We start from the raw sequence: 21,515 nt of genomic DNA, 5'->3' as shown, positions 1-21,515 counted from the left end.
CTTGTGATTTCAAATAAACCTGTTGGACTATAACCTGGTGTCATGTGACTTCTGACCTTTTAGAAAGGTGGGACAGGCTTGAAGGGCTGAACTGACTATTTCTTATTTCTGATTCCTGATGAAGGGCTCCGGCCCCGAAACGTCGATTTCCCTGCTCCTCGGATGCTGCCTGACCTGCTGTGCTTTTCCAGCAACACACTCTCAACTCTGACTATTTCTTATGTTCTACCTTAAACCAAAATGAGAATGTGCTGGTCTGTGTGTGACACTTTCCTGAAGAAGGGCCTGTGCCCGAAGCGTCGAATCTCCTGTTCCCTGGATGCTGCCTGACCTGCTGTGCTGTTCCAGCAATAAAGTTTCAACTTTGATCTCCAGCATCTGCAGACCTCACTTTCTCCTTTTTTGCACAATACACAGTGAGTGATTATTACACAGGATGGTTTTGGTATACTCTATTTCAGTATCACGTCTACACAGTGAGCAGATGACTGGTTACCTATTCACGAGGTTGCCAATAAGATCGATCTTGTAGGGAGTAGGAATCCCAATGCATATATTGACCAGTGAAGGTAGATTTTTGGGACATATTGGCAGAAAACCCAATGGCAGATTTCTCAATTAATACACCAAGGCAAGGCAGCATATTTGATTGCTCCCATCTCAATGGTAGATTTGAGCATAGGATGGCGTTCATTATTAATAAAAACAGAAAGTGCTGGAGAAACTCAGCTGCTCTGACAGAATCTGTGAGGGCAGAAACCGTGGTAACATTTTGAGTTCAATTTCTCGTGTTTATCAAGCTTTGTAAACAAATTCCTTGATATAACTGCAGATTTGAATACTGCAATACATACATATTGGGTGTTCGCAAGGGTAGAAGGTTAGTGGATATTCTATCAAAACTGTGTTTCCCATGGTAACTAACGAAGAGATTAGCAACAGCTGGGTCTACAGGATATCCCTTAGCAATGGCATCCAATTGGGCCTATGTGGCATCACTGAGACTGCACTCAACTGTCAGGGTCACCAAGTTCATGAGTTCAATGTACACAGTTTTGGACATGTGTGGCATATGTAGATTGCCATGTTACAATGACATTAGATTAGATTACTTACAGTGTGGAAACAGGCCCTTCGGCCCAACAAGTCCACACCGACCCGCCGAAGTGCAACCCACCCAGATCCATTCCCTTACATTTCACCCCTTCACCTAACACTACGGGCAATTTAGCGTGGCCAATTCACATTTTTGGACTGTGGGAGGAAACCGGAGCACCCGGAGAAAACCCACGCAGACACGGGGAGAATGTGCAAACTCTACACAGTCAGTCGCCTGAGGCGGGAATTGAACCCGGGTCTCTGGCGCTGAGAGGCAACAGTGCTAACCACTGTGCCACCGTGCCGCCCGTGGTTCAAATGTCAATGCTTCCTTGGATGGCACATTGTTAATGCCATTGCCAGAAGAACACAGGGATGTGCTATCACTCTCAACATGTAGCTCTTGTACAGGGTCTTCATGGAAGTGAGGGAATCCTGCACATTTAATGTGGGAAAACCATTTAAAACTAGTTGCAAGGAGCTCACTCATCCATTTGAGTCACTTCATGTTGCACATAGTGTCAGAGATGAAACAGGGTGTACAGGACCATTGCTTTTGTGGGTTGGGTGACCCTCACTGTCGATGCACTGAGCCACAAGGACAAAGTGAGGCAGGTCACTTGCACATCCTTGTGCCAGTCTAATAGATGCCTCTGCAATGTGTGTTGCCATGTGGTCATGGGCAGTGGTAGGTGGTATAGATATTACCCTGGAACCTTCATTGAGCAGCATGTACGTTTTGCTGTGCGACCATTCGAGGTCCTTTGTTGAGTTTACAGTTGTATATATCTAGTTTGTCTCGTGACAATGCAATGTTACCAAACTGGGTGGCATGGGCAGACTGGGCCGAAGGGCCTGTTTCCATGCTGTCAACCCCTATGGCTCTATTCATGTTGCAGATATCATTCGGTATTCCTCAACGTACATCTGTCAGATCTACTTAGTGTGTTTTCAGGACCGAAGCATCCTTGTTGGATATTGCTTCGGGGTGGGATAACTGGTAAGGAAGGAGTTTGAATTCAGCCAATTCCTGCTTCATACAGGACAAGAGTATTCCAAACTTAAACCATGAGCGAGAATAGGGTTCATGTTTCATCCCTGTTCAAACAGATTTATCATATATTTAGTAACGCCTTAACTGTGATACTAAGCTGCTTACAATCATATATAGTGTGGGCATTATTTATGGTGCAGTTACCTATTGAGTCAAGAGAGTGGCATAAATGGTTCAGGAGTTGGCAACAGTTTGATGATGGCACTGGACTGGGTACAGTTCCAAAGTTTAAAAGACATTTGGATAAGTACATGAATATTAAAGGTTTGGAGGGATAGGGACCAGCAGCAGACATCTGGGACTAGTTTAGTTTGGGATTATGGTTGGCATGGACTGGTTGGACCGAAGGGTCTGTTTCCGTGCTATATGATTGGTAATCCAGAGTCTCAGACTTGATCCACAGGTTCAAATCCCACCATGGTAGATGGTTAAAACGGAATTAAGTAAAAATGCAGAATTTAAAAGTAAAGCTGGTCCTATTCCTGATGAAGGGCTTTAGCCCGAAACGCCGATTCTCCTGCTCCTTGGATGCTGCCTGACCTGTTTTGCTTTCCCAGCAACACACTCTCGACTCTATGCCAACCATTGTTGACTTTTCTAAAATCCCACCTGGTTCACTAATATCCTTAAGGGAAGGGTAATCTACGGAAATCTGGGGTTCTTAGCCGGTGTGGCCTACCTGTGACTCCGGACCCACAGCAATGTGGTTCACTCATAACTGCTCTCTGAAATGGCCTTGCAAGCCTCTCAGTTTAAGGGATGTTAGGGATGGGCAGTAAATGCTGCCCTTGTTAGTGATGCCCACATCCCACAACTGATGGAAACTGTCAAAAACATGGAAGGAAGTTGCACAACCAGACCAAGTGTCGTGTACAACATGGTGTTGATTAGAAACCCTGTGAACAACCATGTCTGACGATGGGACTCTGTCTCAATTTAGCTCTCTCGCTGCACTTGAAAACAAACACTATAATACCTTGGGCGCAACACATTGCTGGCGAATTAAGGAGGCAGATCTACCCCACTGACCAATCACAGCAGGGAGTGGAATGATCATACTCAACCAGCCCAGGCTTGCAAGCCTCAGAACACCATGTGCAACACGAAAAATTATCCTGCCATTGGCCAGCATTTATTGAACAATCCAGACTGTGCTGGAAACTACACTGAAATCCAATCTACGATTATCAGTCAGGCTCAAAGTTAGATGTTAACACACAAGACTGTGTTTTGTACAGGCAGAAAGACATACACCACAACTTCTTAATTGTGGAAATACGAGCCAGGGAGACTGCCAATCTCTGTTGCATTTCAATGGCAACACCCTGACCAGGGTTTATCTCACTGGCCTAGGAATGAAGATTAACAGTTAACTGTTCTTGCCAATGATAGTCCGATTCATCAGCATCTCCTTCTCAGGCTTATAAACTGATGGTTCCTACACCCCCCACTCCACATTCAAACTGTGGTTACCTTCATCCTAGTCCCTGATGAATGTAAGACAAAAATAAAACCTCACCTTTGTATCTCCTTTTTGCAGCATCTATCTGTACATAGACCACTCGATAACCTCTTTTGGACCTCAGGGGTGAAGCTTCCTTGCATATCAATTGGAGTTTGTCTGTATTGGTGATTCTGTTTTCGTTCTGGCTGTGTTTATAAAGCTCAGTTCTTGAGACCTCTCTAATCAGCTGAGACTTCTATACATCTGGAGTCTCTTTCTTTCATGTGAACTGCAGATTGGCATGGTTAGAGTGGAACTGAATTAGGAGAAGTTTCATTTTAAAATAGCCTCAACCTCAGTGCGTGAGTGCGTGAGACTCAGCTACAAGGAAGTGGGGCCAGTCTTGGTTCTTGTTCCCAGTAACTGAAAACAACTAAATTTAGTGTAAGAGTTTTCTGGAAATGCTTTAGTTTTTAAAGAAAAATGGACAAGTAAGTGTTGGTGAGACACGACAAGAGGGTGTGGATCTGTCTGTGAGAATGAAATTGTCAAAGTCAATTGGTTCAAGGTTCTTTATCAAGTGAATAGCTGCCTTATATTTCTTGACCAGATTGTTTTGTTGGTATATATTCAATTGTACCCTCACTTCTCCTCACACAGGAACATGGGGATCAGCGTTCAGTGCCTATCCCTTGCTCTGAATGGCATGTAAGGGTGGCAAATTCCCTCCCCTAAAGACTACTACTGAATCACTGTGAGTTTATATGACAATTGATGGTTGTCACGGTCACCGTTATCGAGACTAAATTAATAGTCCAGATATGTTTGAATTGAAATTAGCCCAGCTGCCACTGTCAGGTTTGAGCTAACATCCGCAGAGCATCAGCCAGGTTCCCCACATCCATAGTCCATACATCTATCTCCTGCTAACATAATGGATTGATTTATCTGTTAATTTGTACAGAAAGCCAGACCTGTATTCTAGCATTTTTCATACGTCATGCCCCAAGGGGTGTCCAAGCCAGAGAATTATGCTTGAACTGTAATCAATCTTTAAATGAAAAACACAGTAAACATCAGCATGGGAGGTGTTGTGGACTAAACCAGACCACTCAAAACATCCTCAAGCAGGCAGCTCAGACCATAACTTTGCAATCTGTTTCGGTAAGTGTACAGCGAAAATTGCCCGGAGTAAGCTAGCTAGGTTGACTACTAGATTTTAAAACAGACAAAAGTTAATTCACAAAACTACACAGTGAAACACGAAGAACCCCTACAGAACTCAGTCTATGCAACTAGACTTAATTGCGCTGTTCCGAATATACATAACAATCCCAATAAGCAAACTCCCTTTAAAACCCAGTATAAATGGTACACACGCTTACAGGTTGAAGTTGAGGGGCAGAAAAGAGAGAGCGTTTCCACACAGCTCCCTGTTGAACTTCCCAATTCAAGACTGAACTAAACAGCTCAGCTAGAAAGCTGACTACTCCCCTTTCTATATATAGGTCACTTCTAAAACATGACCTCTTTGGCCTGAAGTCTTATCTGTATAGATATAAACAGTAGGCCTCTCAAAATCCTTTTCATCTCTGTACCAAGCCAGACTGATTGAAGCTCAGCCTGGTTTATTACCCCTCTGAACAAAATCAAGGACAGAGTCCCCTTGAGCCAAGGAACAGCTTTTAGGAAGAAAAGGGACTAGCTTTGTGACAGAAGGGCCAGGTTATTTGTTAGGAGCTGGCTGCTTGAGGGATAAATGCAGACAAGGACACCACAGAGAATTAGGCGAACGTGAGGACTGCAGATGCTGGAGATTACAGTCAAGATTAGAGTGGTGCTGGAAAAGCACAGCAGGTCAGGCAGCATCCAAGGAGCAGGAAAATCGATATTCGGGAAAAAGCCCTTCATCAGGAAAGGGCTCGCTGCTCCACAGAGAATTACCCCACTCTGCTTTTGATTGGTGCAGTGGGTTCAACACCGAGTTGACATCAGAGGTCGACGATCTTTCATCAGAATTGGGAAAAAACCAGGGTTGAAGTAGATTTCCAGCAAGGGATGGGTGAGAGGAGGAGAATTTGGTCTGTGATAAGATGGACAACAGGATGGGAAATAATGTCAAACATGTCTGTTGCAGCTTTTTAATAATGTAATTCTTAGGATAGGAAATAGGTAGCCAGTAGATGTCGCACGAATGGATTCTCAAAAGGTATTCACTAAGGTCCCACAAAGTAGGTGAGTAAGCAGACTGAGAGTATGGGATTGGTCTGGACTGCAACTCATGAATAGGGGGCAAACCAGAGACAAAGGGCAGTGCTCGAGTCCCAAATGGTCACCATCTATATCATTTGGTGTGAACATGTGCACCAAATACAATAACTCCAAGTTTGCTGATGACAATAACATGAAGTGGGAAGGAGAGTTGAAGAGGCTTCAATGGGATTTAGACGCACTGACTGAGTGAGTGGGCAAGAACACACCAGGTGGGATATAATGTGGAAAACATGTAAAGTTATCGAGTTTGGAACAGGAAACAAATGCCCAGCATTTCTTAGACAGTGAGAGATTATGAAGTGTACAAAAAGATCATCACAGACCTCCTTCCACCCACCCCATACTTGAAACCTATTTTACCTCTGAGTTTTCCCAATTCTGATGAAAAGGTCGTCAACCTGCAGTGTTAACGCGGATTCTCTCTCCACAGATGCTGCCAGACCTGTTGCGTTCCTCCAGGAATGTCTGTGTTTGTTTCTAACAGTACCGTTCACAGCCAGAGAGAGAGAGATAGTGTGTCCAGATCTCAGGTGAGGTTGTGATTATTCAGGATTGTGATGCGTTTGTGGTTGAATATAACCATAATGGCCACTGTCTGAACTTGCACAAATGGGGCGGCCTGTTACTTTGGGAACACTCAAGGCTTCGACCAGTAGGGCGAGTGAGAGCAAATCAGCAAGGAAGTGAAAAACGTTTTCAGTGAACATTGAAACTGGTCAACATTTTGAAAGACGGTCAAGGTCTTGAAAGATTAATGGTGAGGATATCGTTGATGGATTTGTCTAGTTGGTAGGTTTTTGGGATTCAGGATACAAATTGAATGTTTCAGGATATGAGAGTTGGCAGGGAGAGTGCAATTCACAGCTTGTCCACATAGTGATGCTGTGTTCAATACACATCTCCCCTGAACCATGTAGATTCCCCCACCCCCAGCTCAGTGTGGGGTATTCTCCTAATTCAGGAGCAGTGTCCATCCTGAGGAGACCAGGAGCCAAGAGGCGTGGCCTAAACCATCTTGCATCATTAAGTAGAAAGTTCATGATGAAAGCACATTTGTGATCATTATTTTACAAGAAATTGTGTCAATGGGTCCCAGGTTTGATTCCAGCCTCGGACTGTCTGTGTGGAGTTTGCACATTCTCCCCGTGTCTGCGTGGGTTTTCTCCGGGTGCTCTGGTTTCCTCCCACAGTTCAAAGGTGTGCAGGTCAGGTGACTTGGCTATGCTAAATTGTCCAGGGTTACTCTTTGGAGGGTCAGTGTGGACTGGTTGGGCCGAAGGGCCTGTTTCCACACTGTAGGGAATCTAATCTGATCTAAATGTAACTTTAATGAAATGTATTCTCTGTTGTAATATGGAAAAACTCAGCCAATTTGTACACCAGCAGCTTCCAGGTACAGAGATTTGATAATAACTAGTTAATTAGTTTTTATTGATGTTGCTTGTAGGATAAATATTGGCCAGGACAAAACTGTGCTCCCATGGGTGAATTTAAAAGTTGCCATTGCACTATTTTTGAAAGAGAGCAGTGTTCTCTCTGCTCTTTTTCAAAAATAGTGCTATGGCAACTTTTAGATTCACCCATGGGAACATAGTTTGCCCCTCTTATTATCACTTTGTCTGATCAACACCTATGACACTGCAGCACTCCCCATGTAGCAAATTGTACGGGTGGCATGGTGGCTCAGTAGTTAGTGCTGCTGCTTCACAGCGCCAAGCACCAGAGTTTGATTCCAGCCTTGGGTGACTGTGTGGAGTTTGCACATTCTCCCCGTGTCTATGTGGGTTTCCTCCCGCAGCCCAAAGATGTGCAGGTCAGGTGAATTGGCCATGCTAAATTGCCCGTAGTGTTCAGTGCATTAGTCAGAGGGAAATGGGACGGGGTGGGTTACTCTTTGGAGGGTCGGTGTGGACTTGTTGGGCTAAACGGCCTGTTTCCACACTGTAGGGATTCTATGACAATGTATACAAAAACAGAAATTGCTGGGAAAGCTCAGCAGGTCTGGCAGCATCTGTAGAGAGAAATCAGTTAACGTTTTGGATCGAGTGACTCTTCCTCAGAACAAATTGTACGTTGGCCTTTACTGTAACATGATTTGGAGATGCCGGGGTGTCCTTCATCAGGTGGTTGTGGAGATGAAGGAGCAGAGCTCCGAAAGCTAGTGCTTCCAAATAAACCTGTTGGACTATAACCTGGTGTTGTGTGATTTTTAACTTTACTGTAACAAGATGAGTATAGGAGTAAAGATTTCTTAATTCTATTCTACAGAACCTTAGCCTGACCACACCTGGAGTACTGTGAGGATATATATGGAGAGAGTACGGTGGAGGTTCATCAGAATGGGCTGCTGGAATAAAAACAGAAAATGCTAATGAATCATAGTAGCTTTATCAACTTCTGTGGATAGAGAAATAGAGTTAATGTTTTTTGTCTAATAAATCTCTTCTTGAGGACAATGGAACCTGGTAATACTGTGGTTGTCCGATGAAGACAAAAGTTTTGAAGACTGACTCGCATCGAAACCTCAAATTCTTACAGGGCTCGACAGGGGAGATGCAGGAAGTATCTTTTTCTTCGTCTCAGAGAATCTAGCACAAGGCGTGGAATGTCATAATAAGGATTAGGTTATTTAGGACTGAGATGATAAGAAATTGCTTCAAGGAAGGTGGTGAATCTTTGAAATGCTGTACCCCAAGAGGCTTAGTCATTGATTATGCTCATGACTGAGATTACAAGATTTCTGCATGCTACAAACGCAAAGGGATGAGATAGCCACCAATTACAGTTTTGATATCAAAGTCAATTCCCCAGCCGAGTCTGAAAACTTTTCTGATGATCTTTCTTCAGAATAAGGGTCACTGGACTCGAACTCTGTCTCTCGCTCCACAGATGCTGCCAGACCTACCGAGTATATTCAGCTATTTCTGCTTTGGTTTCAGATCTCCAACATCGCAGTTCTTCGTTTCATTAAAACTGGAAATAGTTCCCCTTCATTCCTTGGAACTTGACCCCAGGACATGCGAGCCTAATCAGGTAAGCATGGTAGATTTACCTGCCTAAAGAACATTAGTGAAGCAAATGGTTTCTGACCGTATGATGCAAGTAGACCAGTTAGTGCATTGAGCCAACTCCACAGAACAGAGCACTTTGGGTTACCATGTGCAAAATTCACCAAATTCCTCTGTTCTGTACCTTTCTGCAGTTTAAATGCAAATTTAAATAATATTCAACTTAAATAAATTTCAAATAAAATTCAACTTAAATAAATAAATTCAATTTAAATAATATTCAACTCCTCTAGTCCTGCCAAGGTGCACAACCTCACATAATCTAGGGTGGCAAGGTGGCTCACAGCACCAGGGACCCGGGTTCAATTCCCGCCTCGGGTAACTGTCTGTGTGGAGTTTGTACATTCTCCCCGTGTCTGCGTGGGTTTCCTCCGGGTGCTCCGGTTTCTGCCCACAGTCCAAAGGTGTGCAGGTGAGGTGAATTAGCTATGCTAAATTGTCCGTAACGTTAGGTGAAGGGGTAAATGTAGGGGAATGGGTCTGGGTGGGTTGCTCTTCGGAGGGTCGGTGTGGACTTGTTGGGCCGAAGGGCCTGTTTCCATACTGTAGGGAATCTAATCTAACTTAATTTTATTGGAAGGTGGAGCTGACTCAATGGGCTGAATGGTCTACTAAGTAATAGCTAAGACAAATGGAATTTTGGCCTTTACTTTAAAGGGAGCTGAGTATAAAACTAGGGAGGACTTGCCATAACTATACAAATCACGGCCAATTTTGCATCCCTTATCCTAAAGGAGGATATACCGGCATTGGAGGCAGTCCAGTCAAGGTTCACTAGATCAATACCAGATATGGAGCGACTGCCTAATGAGGACAGGTTGAGTAGATTGGGCCTGTGCTTAGTGGAGGTTTGAAGGATGAGGTGACCTTACTGAAGCACACAGCATTCTTAGGGGGCTTAACAGGAAAGATGTGGGGAGGTTGATGTGGGACAGCATAGGACCAGAGGGCATTACCTCAGAATAAAGGGTTACCCATTCACGACAAAGATGGAGAGGAATTTCTTCTCCCCGAGGGCAGTGAATTTGTGGAATTCTTTGCTGCAGAAGGTTTTTGACACTGGATCAATAAATATAGTCAAGGCTGAGATATTTAAATCATCAAGGGAGTCAAGTGGAGTTCAGAATCAGATCAGCCATGATCTCAATGAATGGCAGAGCACACTCAATGGGCTGAATGGTCCACTTTTGCCCCTATGTCTATGGGACAGTGCAGAAAATGGTGCTGATGTCGAAGATCGGCCATGTCTCAATGAACGGCAGAGAGAACCTGATGGGTCAAACGGTCTACTTTCACTCCCATTTTCCCTCTCATCATCTAATAACCCAGGACCAGGTCAGCACAGCTATCAGTCAGGGTTCCATTTTTGTGATTACCAACAGTTTGGAAATGTCTGTCTTTTACTCAGCCCTGGGATGTTATCGTACAGGTAGGAGGGATGGGGAGGGACAACAGGGATTAATGACCTTGTTCCAAAGAGTGAGAAGGAACAGAGGAGCTCATGGTTCGTTTGCATTGATCTTTCAAAGTGTTGCAAATTGTTAACAAAGCCAATGGGTTTCAAAACCAGAAGCATCAAGCACAAAACCAGGCAAGTTATACTGAACCTTTACACAGCTCAAACAAATGCCCAGCTGCAACACAGTGTCCAATTTTGGTCAGCACTCATTAGGAAGGATGCAAAGGTTGTTGAGAAAGTGCAGAGATTTACCAAAATGGCTCCAGGGACAAGGTAATTTAGTTGCAATGTTGCAAAGTCAGGAGCAAAGGGGATTGAGGGGAGATTTGACGGAGGTACACGACGACAATGTGGGCATAAGCCCTAACGCCCAAAACGTCGACTCTCCTGCTCCTCGGATGCTGCCTGACTGGCTGTGCTTTTCCAGCAGCACACTCTTCGACTCTGGTTGCCAGTCCTCCCTTTCTCTCATGGCTGGTTTAGATCTCATAGTTAAAGAAGGGCTGTTCTCAGTGGCTGATGGCACCAATGTTCAGGTCGCAGATGTGTTTGGTTTTGGGCAAGAGGTGCCAGGACGTTTTAGGAAATAATTATGTGACAAAAAAAAATGTGGTGGTGCAAGCCAAGATTTAAATGAAAAGACACGAGGGAACCAAAGCTCCAGGACTACGAGATTGGAATGAATAGGACGGACGAGATTGCTGTTAGGGAGCCAGCAACGAGTCCACGGCCTCCTCCTGTGCCGAAAGTCTTCATGCATAGCATCTACTTAGATTAACATCCCATGATCCAACTCATCTGCTAATTTCACCAATCAGGTGCTGAACTACATAATGGTATCCCTGCTCGGGTGGTGAATACATCACTCTCAGCACACAGCAAAAGGTTGACTCCCCACTGGAAACTTAGCTTGCATCAATTCCCATTGACTGGAATGTCCCTCACCAAAGTAAACCTGCAGCTCACTTACGGTAAAGTCCATACCTTGAATTAGTCGCACCGAGCTTCAGGAAGGCCATATATTTGCAGGGCCTACAGGCCAATTGCTGAGAAAGCCTGCTCAATGTGAAGGCCTTGCTCCCCAGCGGCTGATTTTATCACTGTGCTGACAGGAATCCGAGCACTGGGAGGGAGCTGCTGCCTATAGCCAATACTTAGCCCCGAGCCAACAGCTCCAAAACACAACAGACAGAGCAAGTCTTGGAAATAATCAGTAGGCCACACAGTACGTGCAAACAGAAATCAGAGCCGGCATTTCAGGTTGACAAGTTCATCAAATCACAGGAAATGTAAACGTTTCTATCAAACTGCAGAAACTATCACTTCATTCAAACAAGAGTCCGGTTTATATATTTGAACTGAATGAATCAGCCCTTCCACTCCAGTTTCTGTACTGAGCTGAAACCAGTTGGGTTGTATACAGGCAGTGAAGTTGGTTTCTGCATTGTCGGGGCACCTTCCTACCACTATTCCCCCGTGAAGGGAATGGGCCAAGCATCACCTGATTGCACCCAATCAACCGAGAAATAGAAAAGGGGGAGGTGATAGCCCAGGGACATTAATCCAGAGGCCAGACAATGCTCTGGGGACCCAGCTTGACATCCCGTCATGGCAGGTGGTGGAATTTAAGTTCAATCCTCAATTAAGAGTCTAATGATGATCACGAATCCATTGTCGATTGTTGGGGAAAAACTCATCTGGTTCACCAAAATCCTTTAGGGAAAGAAACTGCCATCCTTGTGTGTTCTGGCCTGTACGTGACTCCAGGCCCACAGCAATGTGGTTGGCTCTTAACTACTGGGCAATTAGGGATGAGAAATAAATGCTTCCTAGGCAGTGATGCACACATCCTGTAAATGAATAAAAATATGCAAAGGAACGGTTTGGAGGGATATGGGCCAGGTTCTGGCAGGTGGGACTAGATTGGGTTGGGATATCTGGTCGGCATGCTGTACATCTCTATGACTCTAAATCTGACACACCCAGAGTCATCAATAGCTGACTAACAAAAAAGCCTTGAGGATCATGTTAGAGCCAGATTCCTATTTTGAAAACCACAGGCTTCAGTTTGAAAGTAAAGAGCTGGAAGATGATGAATAGGGTGAGAGTGACGGAGCCCAGGAGAAAGCATGGGCTGTTGGTCTGAAATTCAGTGCGAAGACAAGCAGAAGAATTGGTCATTGGAAATGTTTGTTGTATGCGCACTAATCTGCTTCTGAAATTTAAGGTGGTCCTGATGTTGTAGCATTTGGTGCCACATTGTGGGATCTGTACACTTACGAGGAACCCAATTTGTCTGCAGCAGGATACAGTTCGGAGGTGGGGACAGGCACCATCCACCTCTTTTCAGAAAAGTGCAGCTATCAATACTAGCTGGAGGCAGGACAGAGTCTATGCAATCGCAAGGACAAATCCCACTCACTCAAAACCCAGGGGAAGTCAGTCTTAATTCACACACTGAACAAAATGGCCACTCCTGCTCTGGGCCCTGGGATTATTAATCACCAGAGATCAAAAAGCTATATGTACTGATGGGAAGCAATTAATTCAAAAAACAGGATTTTTTTTATTAAGACACTGTACAATTCCCAAATGCATTGCAGTTAACACGACAACAGTACAAGGAAGAGCTGCCAAAGGAGGGGCACTAATAAGGATACACATGCATTTATCACCTGGCATAAAACAGCCAAACATGGTACATTGCTCAACCAATAAAATAAAGCTCATAAAAACAAAAATTATAAAGGGTGGGGTGGGGGGGGGGAAGAGGTAAGCACAATACAATTTCTTAAGCTGAGGAAACATTGTATGCAAACATGTGACAATAAAGTTGTAGTATTTCAAAATGATTTTCCTCAACTGACTCAGATACTATTAAAATACAAGAAGAAAAATAATATATAAATTCTTCCTTTGCAAAGCTACTGTCTACAATGGAATGACCATCTGTTGTCTTATGATACAATATAAACATCTGATTTCTCTAAAGTGCTATATTGAGATGAATATCAATTTACGAAAGACCATATTATAAATTCTACAATAACTGGCATGTGTTGATTTCAAATGTCCCCCTCACAAAAGTACAAAAATAATTTTTTTTCTTCTTGAGAACCAAATAAAAAGTGTTATCTTACATTCTTATCATAAAACGCCACCCATAAATCCCTAACTAGACAAAGCAAAATGATAAAACAATCCAAAAGGAAAATATCAAAGACGCTGGAAAATACTCAGCAGGTTTGGTCGCATCTGTAGACAGAGAAACAGAATTAACAATTTAGGCCAAAATATTTTCCAGAAGTAATGAAAAGTCACTGTCCTGAAACACAAACTCTGACTTTCCCTCGCCACAGATGCTACCCGAGCTGCTGCACATGCCCAGCATTCTTTTGTTACTGTTAAAACAATCCAACTGTCTTTAGCTTAAAAGAAATGGGAGGAGTCACTAGCTTTTACAAGGACTCAAACAGTCAGGCAGTAGATTTAAAATGTGTGACGTTGGCACTAGGCAAAACTGAAACTTTGTTTATTGAGAAAAGGGGTGGAAAGCCAAAGGATCTCCTACCCTGCGGGACCTTAACTCCGATATCCAGTGGTGACAATCATACTTTCACCCCCTCATTTTCAGTAAAATGTCCTCTACTGCCTAGTAACTAGCCTCATTCTATATATACACAAACACACACACACAGACACTCTCACACAGACACAGACTCCCTCTCTCTCACATACATACACACACAGACACACACATCTGATCTTTTAGCTCAAACAATGAACAAGGGACTTATGACAAGTTAAGGGGTCCAGGAGATGAAAGTAAGCCTGAAATTAGGGCCACTTTAGATACATCTCTTGTCTTCAGTATTTTTAAGAGTTTTCATCCTTTTAGGGTAGTCTTTCAGGGTGGAAAGCTTGGGTTTTACACCACGTAAAGCCTTTTACATTCAAGTGTAATTCAGCTATCTATTAAATCAAAATCTCTTTTGACAATTAACTGTCAAGCCCCAGAAATTCAAACGTCCATACAAAGAATGTAGGGGGCATGTTTAAAAACTCCCTTTTAAAATACCTTCAAATTAAAACCGATACAAAAATCGAGGAAGCCATTAACCTCATTATTCTCTTTTGCCCAAGGATTATGGGTGGACGGGAGAGAGGCCCAAAAACAGCTCAGCAAGCTCCAAACCAAATCCAACATTAGAACATTGCTCATGGGTTCAATAAAATTTCAAATACAAACAGGCCTCCCTTTCAACAAATCATGGGTTACTACTTGGATTTGAGGCAGGATCCTCAGCCAGGTTCCATGGTGTGGTTTTTCTGTTATACTTTCAGAGAGTCAGGTTTTAAAACAACAGAGCTCCAGGTAAGGCCAATGCTGGTGTTGGAAACTAGAAAGATCCGACAGCAGTGAGCCGGCGATCGATGAGCAATGTGTACAGACGGTTGGAGCCTTTCGCTCTGCATGTTTAGTGGGGAGCCTCTAAACCTCTCAGGAATCGTCAAGGCATATTTTACCCAATTCCTCCTGTTACCTGAAACCAAAATGGTTTAATTGGGGTTTTTGATTTAATGGCCCTCCTGTGTGCTAGGAAACACAAATTTGACTGCAGTACCTCGACAATTTAGATACGAAAGGAGGGTCCAAGCCCCCATGAGCAGGAAAGCAGTGAAATTCAAAAAGACTGCAAGAGAAGAGGTAGGTGAAGACAGTGAACAGCTAAAGGATTTCTTACACAGAACAGTATGCTGCTCTGATATTGAGAAAGTTTGAACTGGAACAGGAGAAGGCCGCAGCAAGGAGGACAGAAGAAGAAAATGCATCAAGTTGTGACAAGGAGGAAAGAGAGATTAATCTCTCCCACCCAAGTATGCGAGGGAGTCTCTCCACATCAAGGTAGTGTTCGTGTCTTGGGTGGACATTAGCTCCAAGGAGAGTTTAATCTGATCAGGAGCTCAAATGGAAGTGTTGAAGATTCATGAAAGGGGAGGGGGACAAAGGATATCCAAATCAAGCAAAAGGAGGTACTATAAAGCTTTTACAAAAAGTTGCTTTGCCTCAGGCTTCAAATTGGAGCACAGCGTCCAATGTGATATCTTCATATCTTCAAACAGCAGCTGAAGACGTTGGATACCATGGACTGTGGGCCCTGACAATATTCCAATCACAGAACTGAAGTCCTGTGCTCCTCTAAACAAGCTGTTCCAGTTCAGTTATAACACTGACATCAACCTGACAACATTGGATAACATGTGAATATGTCCTGTGTCCAGAGTCAGGGATAAATCCTGTCAATTGCCTTCCTACAACTCTACGCTCAATCATCAGCAAAACGATGGAACACTATCAACTGCAACGTGGAAAGAAATAATCTGCTGTCCCTCAATTTGAGTTTCACCATGTCCCCAGTAGCTCTTGACCTCATTACAGAGTCTCGCACCAAACATAGATGAAAAGTGCGGAAATCCTGAGATGCAGTGAGTGCCACTTCCATTGACTGCAATGCACTTGTGGCATCAAGGAGACCAAATGAAACTGAAGTCAATGGGACTCGCTTTTGGTTGGAGTCATACCGAGCATAAAGGAAGATGGTTGTGGTTGTTGGAAATCAATCCTCTGAGCTCCACAACATCTCTGCAGGAGCTCCTCAAAACAGGCCCAACTGCTTTCAGCTGCTTTGATGATCTTCCAGCCATAACTGCAGGAAGTATGGTTGTGTTATCGTCAGTGAAAGATAATCAGTACTATTCCTAACTTCTGAGAGACTGAAGAAGCCTGTGTCCAAATGAAGCAGCCCATGTTCACATGTGATAAGACCTGGACAACATCCAGGACAACTGGACCTGGACAACTGATTTTTGGCAGCTAACATTCCTCTCACACAAGTACCAGGCAATAACCAATGTCCAACAAGAGAGAATCTAATCATCACCCCTTCACATTCAGTGGCATTTCTATCACCAGAACAGTCCTTACCAAATGCTGGGGATTACCTTTGACTAGAAAGTGAATTGGACTAGCCACATTACCACTGCAGCTCTAAGCACAGGTCAGAGGTTGAGTAGAAACTCACCTATTGTCTCCCCAAAGTCTGTCCACAATCCACAATGGGAATATGGTGGTATATTCCCCATTGCCTGGATGAGTGCACTTCCACCAACACTCTAGAAGCTTGACAGCATCCATGTCAGAGCAGCCTGCTTGTTTTGGCACCCTATCCATCAATTTCAACATTCACTCCCTCCCACACCGATGCAGAGTGTGTACCCTCTACAAGATGCATTGCAGAACTCACCGAGGCTCCTTAGACAGCACTTTCCAAATCAATAATTGCTTTTGCCTTGAAGGGCAAGGGCAGCAGATATATGGAAACACCACCACCAGCAAGTGCTCTCCCAAGCCACTCAGCACCCCGATTTGGGAACTCTATCGCCATTCCTTCACTGTCACTGGATCAAAGTCCTGAAACTCCTTCCTAACTACTGTGGTTTCTCTACAACCCAAGGCCTGCAGCAGTTTAAGACGACAGCTCAGCACCATCTTCTTGCGAGCAATGAGGGCTGAGCTACCAATGCTGGCCTAGCCAGTGATACACACAGTTGATGAATAAAACAAAAAATCTGGGCAGAACCCTTCAGGAAGTATGTCAACGCCTCGGAGAGGGCGCAGAAACACTTTACGAGAATGGTAGCAGAGATGAGACACCTCATTGTGTGGAAACAGTACCAGCTTGCAGAGTAGACAAAGTCAATGGAGGTTTCAACAAAGCATTACAATCACGAGAGACTTCGATACAATAGATACCTACATAAAACAACGTTGGTAAGCCAAGGTCTGAGACCCAAGCTAATTGGCAAGAGGTGAAATTTCTAATCTCTCTTCTAACGCAAATTGTTATCAACTGCAATGTACTGCCCAAAAGGATGGTCAAAGTAGATTAAATGGACACTCAAAAGGGAAGTGGATAAACATGGGGAAACAATTGAAGAGCTAAAGAGCATCGGGACTAATTTCATAGATCTTTCACAGAGCTTGCAAAGGCACCTGCGCATAAATAGCCTCCTTCTGAAAAAAGGAAAGTGAGTTGGAGGGGAACATCTGAGGTGAACTGTCAAGCCAGAGTGGCGGTTCCCATCAGTATTGTATCTGTGCAACATTCTAGCCGGTAGATATAGCACCAGCTAAGCGCATGAATGTGTTGATAACACAGGAATGGGAAACGTTACATAGGAACACATTGTGCTTACCTTGAAGAAAAACATAAAACCAAAGGGCTTCACTGAAGAAGCTATACCTTGATGGCTAGTAACAGGACAAGTGAAGGAGAGAGAAAAAGACACTGATACATACAAATGAGAGAGAACAGGGAGAGACAAGAAAGATGTGCGCAAACGAGAGAGAGAACACAAGCAATCTGGAGTGATCGGTCCAGATTGGGCCATCCTTCAGAGACACCAACTCTCTCAGTCAAACATCTCAATGAATCTCTTTAATGCCACATCTGGGTAAACAAGGCGATCGCTATGAACGGAGCAGGTCCAGAGGAGATTCACCACGATGCTGCCTGGAATGGAGCACTTCAGCAAAGGAGAGAGGCTGAATAAGCTCAGGTTGCTTTCTTTGGAGCAGAGAAGGTGGAGGCAGGAACAGCTGTTCACCTTACTCAAAGGTCAATAGCTAGGGGGCATAACCTTAAAGTGAAAGGCAGGAAGTCTGACAGGATTTGAGGAAAAGGTTTTTCACCCAGAAGGTGGTGGGGGTCTGGAATGCGTTGCCTGAGAGAGTAAAGCAGATGAGTACTTGGATGAGCACTTGAAATGTCATAACACTCAAGGCTATGGGCCTAATGCAGGCCAGTGGGACTAGTGTAGGTACTCATGTACTTTTAGCGGTACAGTCTCAATTGGCCAGAGAGCCTCTTCAGTACTGCATGGTTCTATAAATAATGAGGGTAACTGAACTGAGAGCATAAGAAGTTGGCCCCTGTGAAACCACAACAAATCTCAGTTGTGAACACTGCACGCTAAGAGACGTGACTAGTCCCTGAGTGAGCCACGAGACATTGCCCAGGAACTCACCAAAGGTCAGCAGTAGGTCAGCGAATAAAGACAGCTCTCCTGGAAGACTATTAGTGCTCACTGTGGTCTGTGTCAGGAAATACAAGGGGCAATTCGGTAAAACTTGACAGGAAGAGAGTGTGGTCATGTGTAGGGGTGGAGTTCAAACAATGGACCCAGCACAGCACAGGAAGATAGTTCTGTACTATATAAGGCTAGTCTGATGTGTGGGAACATTCAAACCAGAATCACCTGATCTCACAGCTACAAGTTATGAAATAAAGGACATTCTCCTTCACCTTAAACAGTGGCTCCCTGGCCTGAAACGTCAGCTCTAGTTCGGCTGGTCGTAGAGTGAGCGAGCCCATGAACTACTCTCAGTTCCTCCCTGTCAGATATACCACTGCACGCATCTCCGACACAAACTGGATTCCACCCACAATTACCTCCAGTTTCTGACTGTTTGTTTCCCTTTAAGGCAACACTTTAACTTCTTAGTGCAACATAAGCAAAGCATTCAATTGAAACATTCACTCCTTCCACGACTGACCCACCTAGCAGCAGCGTGCACAGTCAAGATGCACTGTAACAAGGCTCCTTACACAACACAGTTCAAACTCACAACCTCTACTACTTAGGAGAGCAGCAGATAATACATGGGAACACCACAACTCTCAGTTCCCATCAAGCCATAAATCATCCTGACTTGGAAACGTATCGTCATTCCTTCAATGTCACTGGGTCAAACTCCTGGCCCACCTTTCCCAACAGCATTGTGGTTGTCTCTACACCAGATGCAGCGGTGCAAGACAGCTGCTCACCATTCCCCCCTTCAAACAGAGCAACTAGGGATAGGCAAGAAATGCTGGCCCAGCCACTGACATTCACATCTCATGGACGGACAGAAAAAAAAACATTGTTTTGCAGCGTGATCAACGTTTCACTGAACTCTCATCTCGGGCATAGAGGAGGGAAAGGCATGCAGAGATAGAAAATCATCTAGAACCGGGGCACCACGTAGACTGAACATGACAACAGTGCTGTCAGGCTAGATACCAACAGGAAGTGAAACAACTCAATGAGTTCCCCAATTCCATCAGCTCACTCTTCTCCTCTAGATATGAAGCAATGAGGATGCTAGGCCCTCTCTTGTTAGTGTGCTACCTTTGTAGTGAGACGCATTGTAAAACAGTGACACCCAGGGGTTCTAAGCATCCAGACTTCCCTGAGCCCCAGCGTGAGGCAAGCCCCAGTAAAACTCTCAATCACTATCCCACCCCCAACTTGTCTTCAAATCCCCCCAGGAGTTAACGGAATCCACCTCGAGTCAGGCCAAGTGGCTGAGCCATTTAAGATCCATATTATGTTTAACAAAGGAATGGAGTTTGAATTTTAGCACGATGTGTATGTGCAATGTCAAGCACAAGTATGTTTCGCTTAAGGTGAGCCATTCTGACTTTACTTGCTCTATAAACAATGCCAAGGTCACCACAGTGACAATCACCAGGAAACAGCCTCAGCACCATCTTCACCCATGAACAAATTGGAAGACATCAACTAGGGAAAGCAGATTGTCATGACAACTGGTGGCAGTGTGACTTTTGACTGTACAACTGATTGTGCTTCTCATGGGCAACATCAGCAGCCTGACAGTGGTCCATGAGGGGAGCTCCTCAAGGAGTCAAGAAAATGGGAGAAACAGGTCGGGGAATGGGGGGAGTTAAAAATACTTAAAATAGTGCCACAGGTTCACATCCAAGCTGACAAGGTCACTCGAGAGTGACCGTTCTTTGCAATACACCATGAGAAAAGCAATTTGCACGTCAACTCTTCAGTGGCGATGACATTTCAAGAACCACCCTTTGGAATCACCAACTTTGGAACTACCCAAATAGGCTTTCCAATCCCTTTCAATGGAAGGGAAATTCTTAAAAAGCGACAAAGAAGTCACCAAATGATCCCAGCACAGAAGAAAGCCATTCGGGCCATCCACTGGGTGAGGTTTGACAGCGTTCTTGTCCATTTGCACCAATCTTATAATCCATTTAGCCTGGATGAGCAGGATTGCATACATTGGATGAGTAGAACAGTGGGAATCAGACTGGAAACAGTGTCCAAACCGACATTAAAAAGAGGCAACACACCCGCAGTTGTGGAAGATTACAAAGGTGGATATTGAGGAGGAAATCAGCTTTTAAAGTAACCTGATCGAGAACAAGTGTTGGATTAAAAATAAAATTAAGCACAAAAACAAAACATCCTCATCTCAACTTCTAAACTGACCAAGGTTTATAATGCCCACCTGCCACGGAAGAGACTATTCGATCTGGTGAGGTCGTACGTTGAACAGTTAGTGGAAGGAGATAGGGCTAGTACTGAAGAGGCCAGTGGCACGATCCATTGAAAGCAGATGGGGGAAGGGAAAAATGTCTCGACGATAAACAGAAGGCAGGCTTGGCACCAAAAAGCATGAGAAGATGGCTTTTCACATGAAGTGTCAATCCAGAGCAGCTGACTCCAATCCAGGTATCTGGAAGACCAATGTGATTCCCAGGCACCACCTCCAGGGGTACCACACAACGAGATCAATGATAGAGTTAGAGCCAGACGTCTGCTTGGCCACTAAAGGAACAATCAAAATATCTGAGGACGTGGAGACAATTTTAAAAAAAAGGAAAGAAAACCAATAGCAATTTGGAAACCATCCATCTGTTGACAACCTTTGCCTCTCCCATTATTTCTTCACCATATTCAGATGCAGTTACGTCAAAAGTTCATCTCACTCCAGGGAGACTGACTTAGAATTTGCAAAAGACGTCTGTTTTTTAAAAAAAAGTTTTTTTTTGTTAAAAAAAAATGTTTTTTTAAAAGTTCAATACACAGCTGACCGACTGCAAAGTTTGTTGATAGGTCAAAGGTTAAGTATTGGCACATCAAATAGATCACAGACGCCTTCGCTGTCGTCGAGGTTGAAGTAATAGTCGTGGTCTCCTGGTGGCGGAGACAGCCTCAGCAGAGGAGCAAACACTGTAAGGGAGACAGGACAGGTGA

General features: G+C 44.2%; 1 protein-coding gene across 1 annotated transcript in view; it reads right to left on the bottom strand.

Moving 5' to 3' along the window:
• Positions 1-12,943: 12,943 nt before the first annotated feature.
• The window catches only part of e2f4 (E2F transcription factor 4), a 45,444-nt gene continuing 36,872 nt past the window's right edge, over positions 12,944-21,515 (bottom strand). Inside the window, exon 10 of the mRNA XM_043707324.1 lies at positions 12,944-21,491. Within this exon, the coding sequence (XP_043563259.1) occupies positions 21,376-21,491 (116 nt within the window). The 3' untranslated portion in view covers positions 12,944-21,375. The remainder of the gene's footprint in view (positions 21,492-21,515) is intronic.

This window comes from Chiloscyllium plagiosum, chromosome 17, assembly GCF_004010195.1.
Source record: "Chiloscyllium plagiosum isolate BGI_BamShark_2017 chromosome 17, ASM401019v2, whole genome shotgun sequence".
NCBI classification, from domain to species: domain Eukaryota; kingdom Metazoa; phylum Chordata; class Chondrichthyes; order Orectolobiformes; family Hemiscylliidae; genus Chiloscyllium; species Chiloscyllium plagiosum.
Note: the sequence above shows the minus strand (reverse complement) of the source record. Positions and strands in the feature narration are given on the sequence as shown.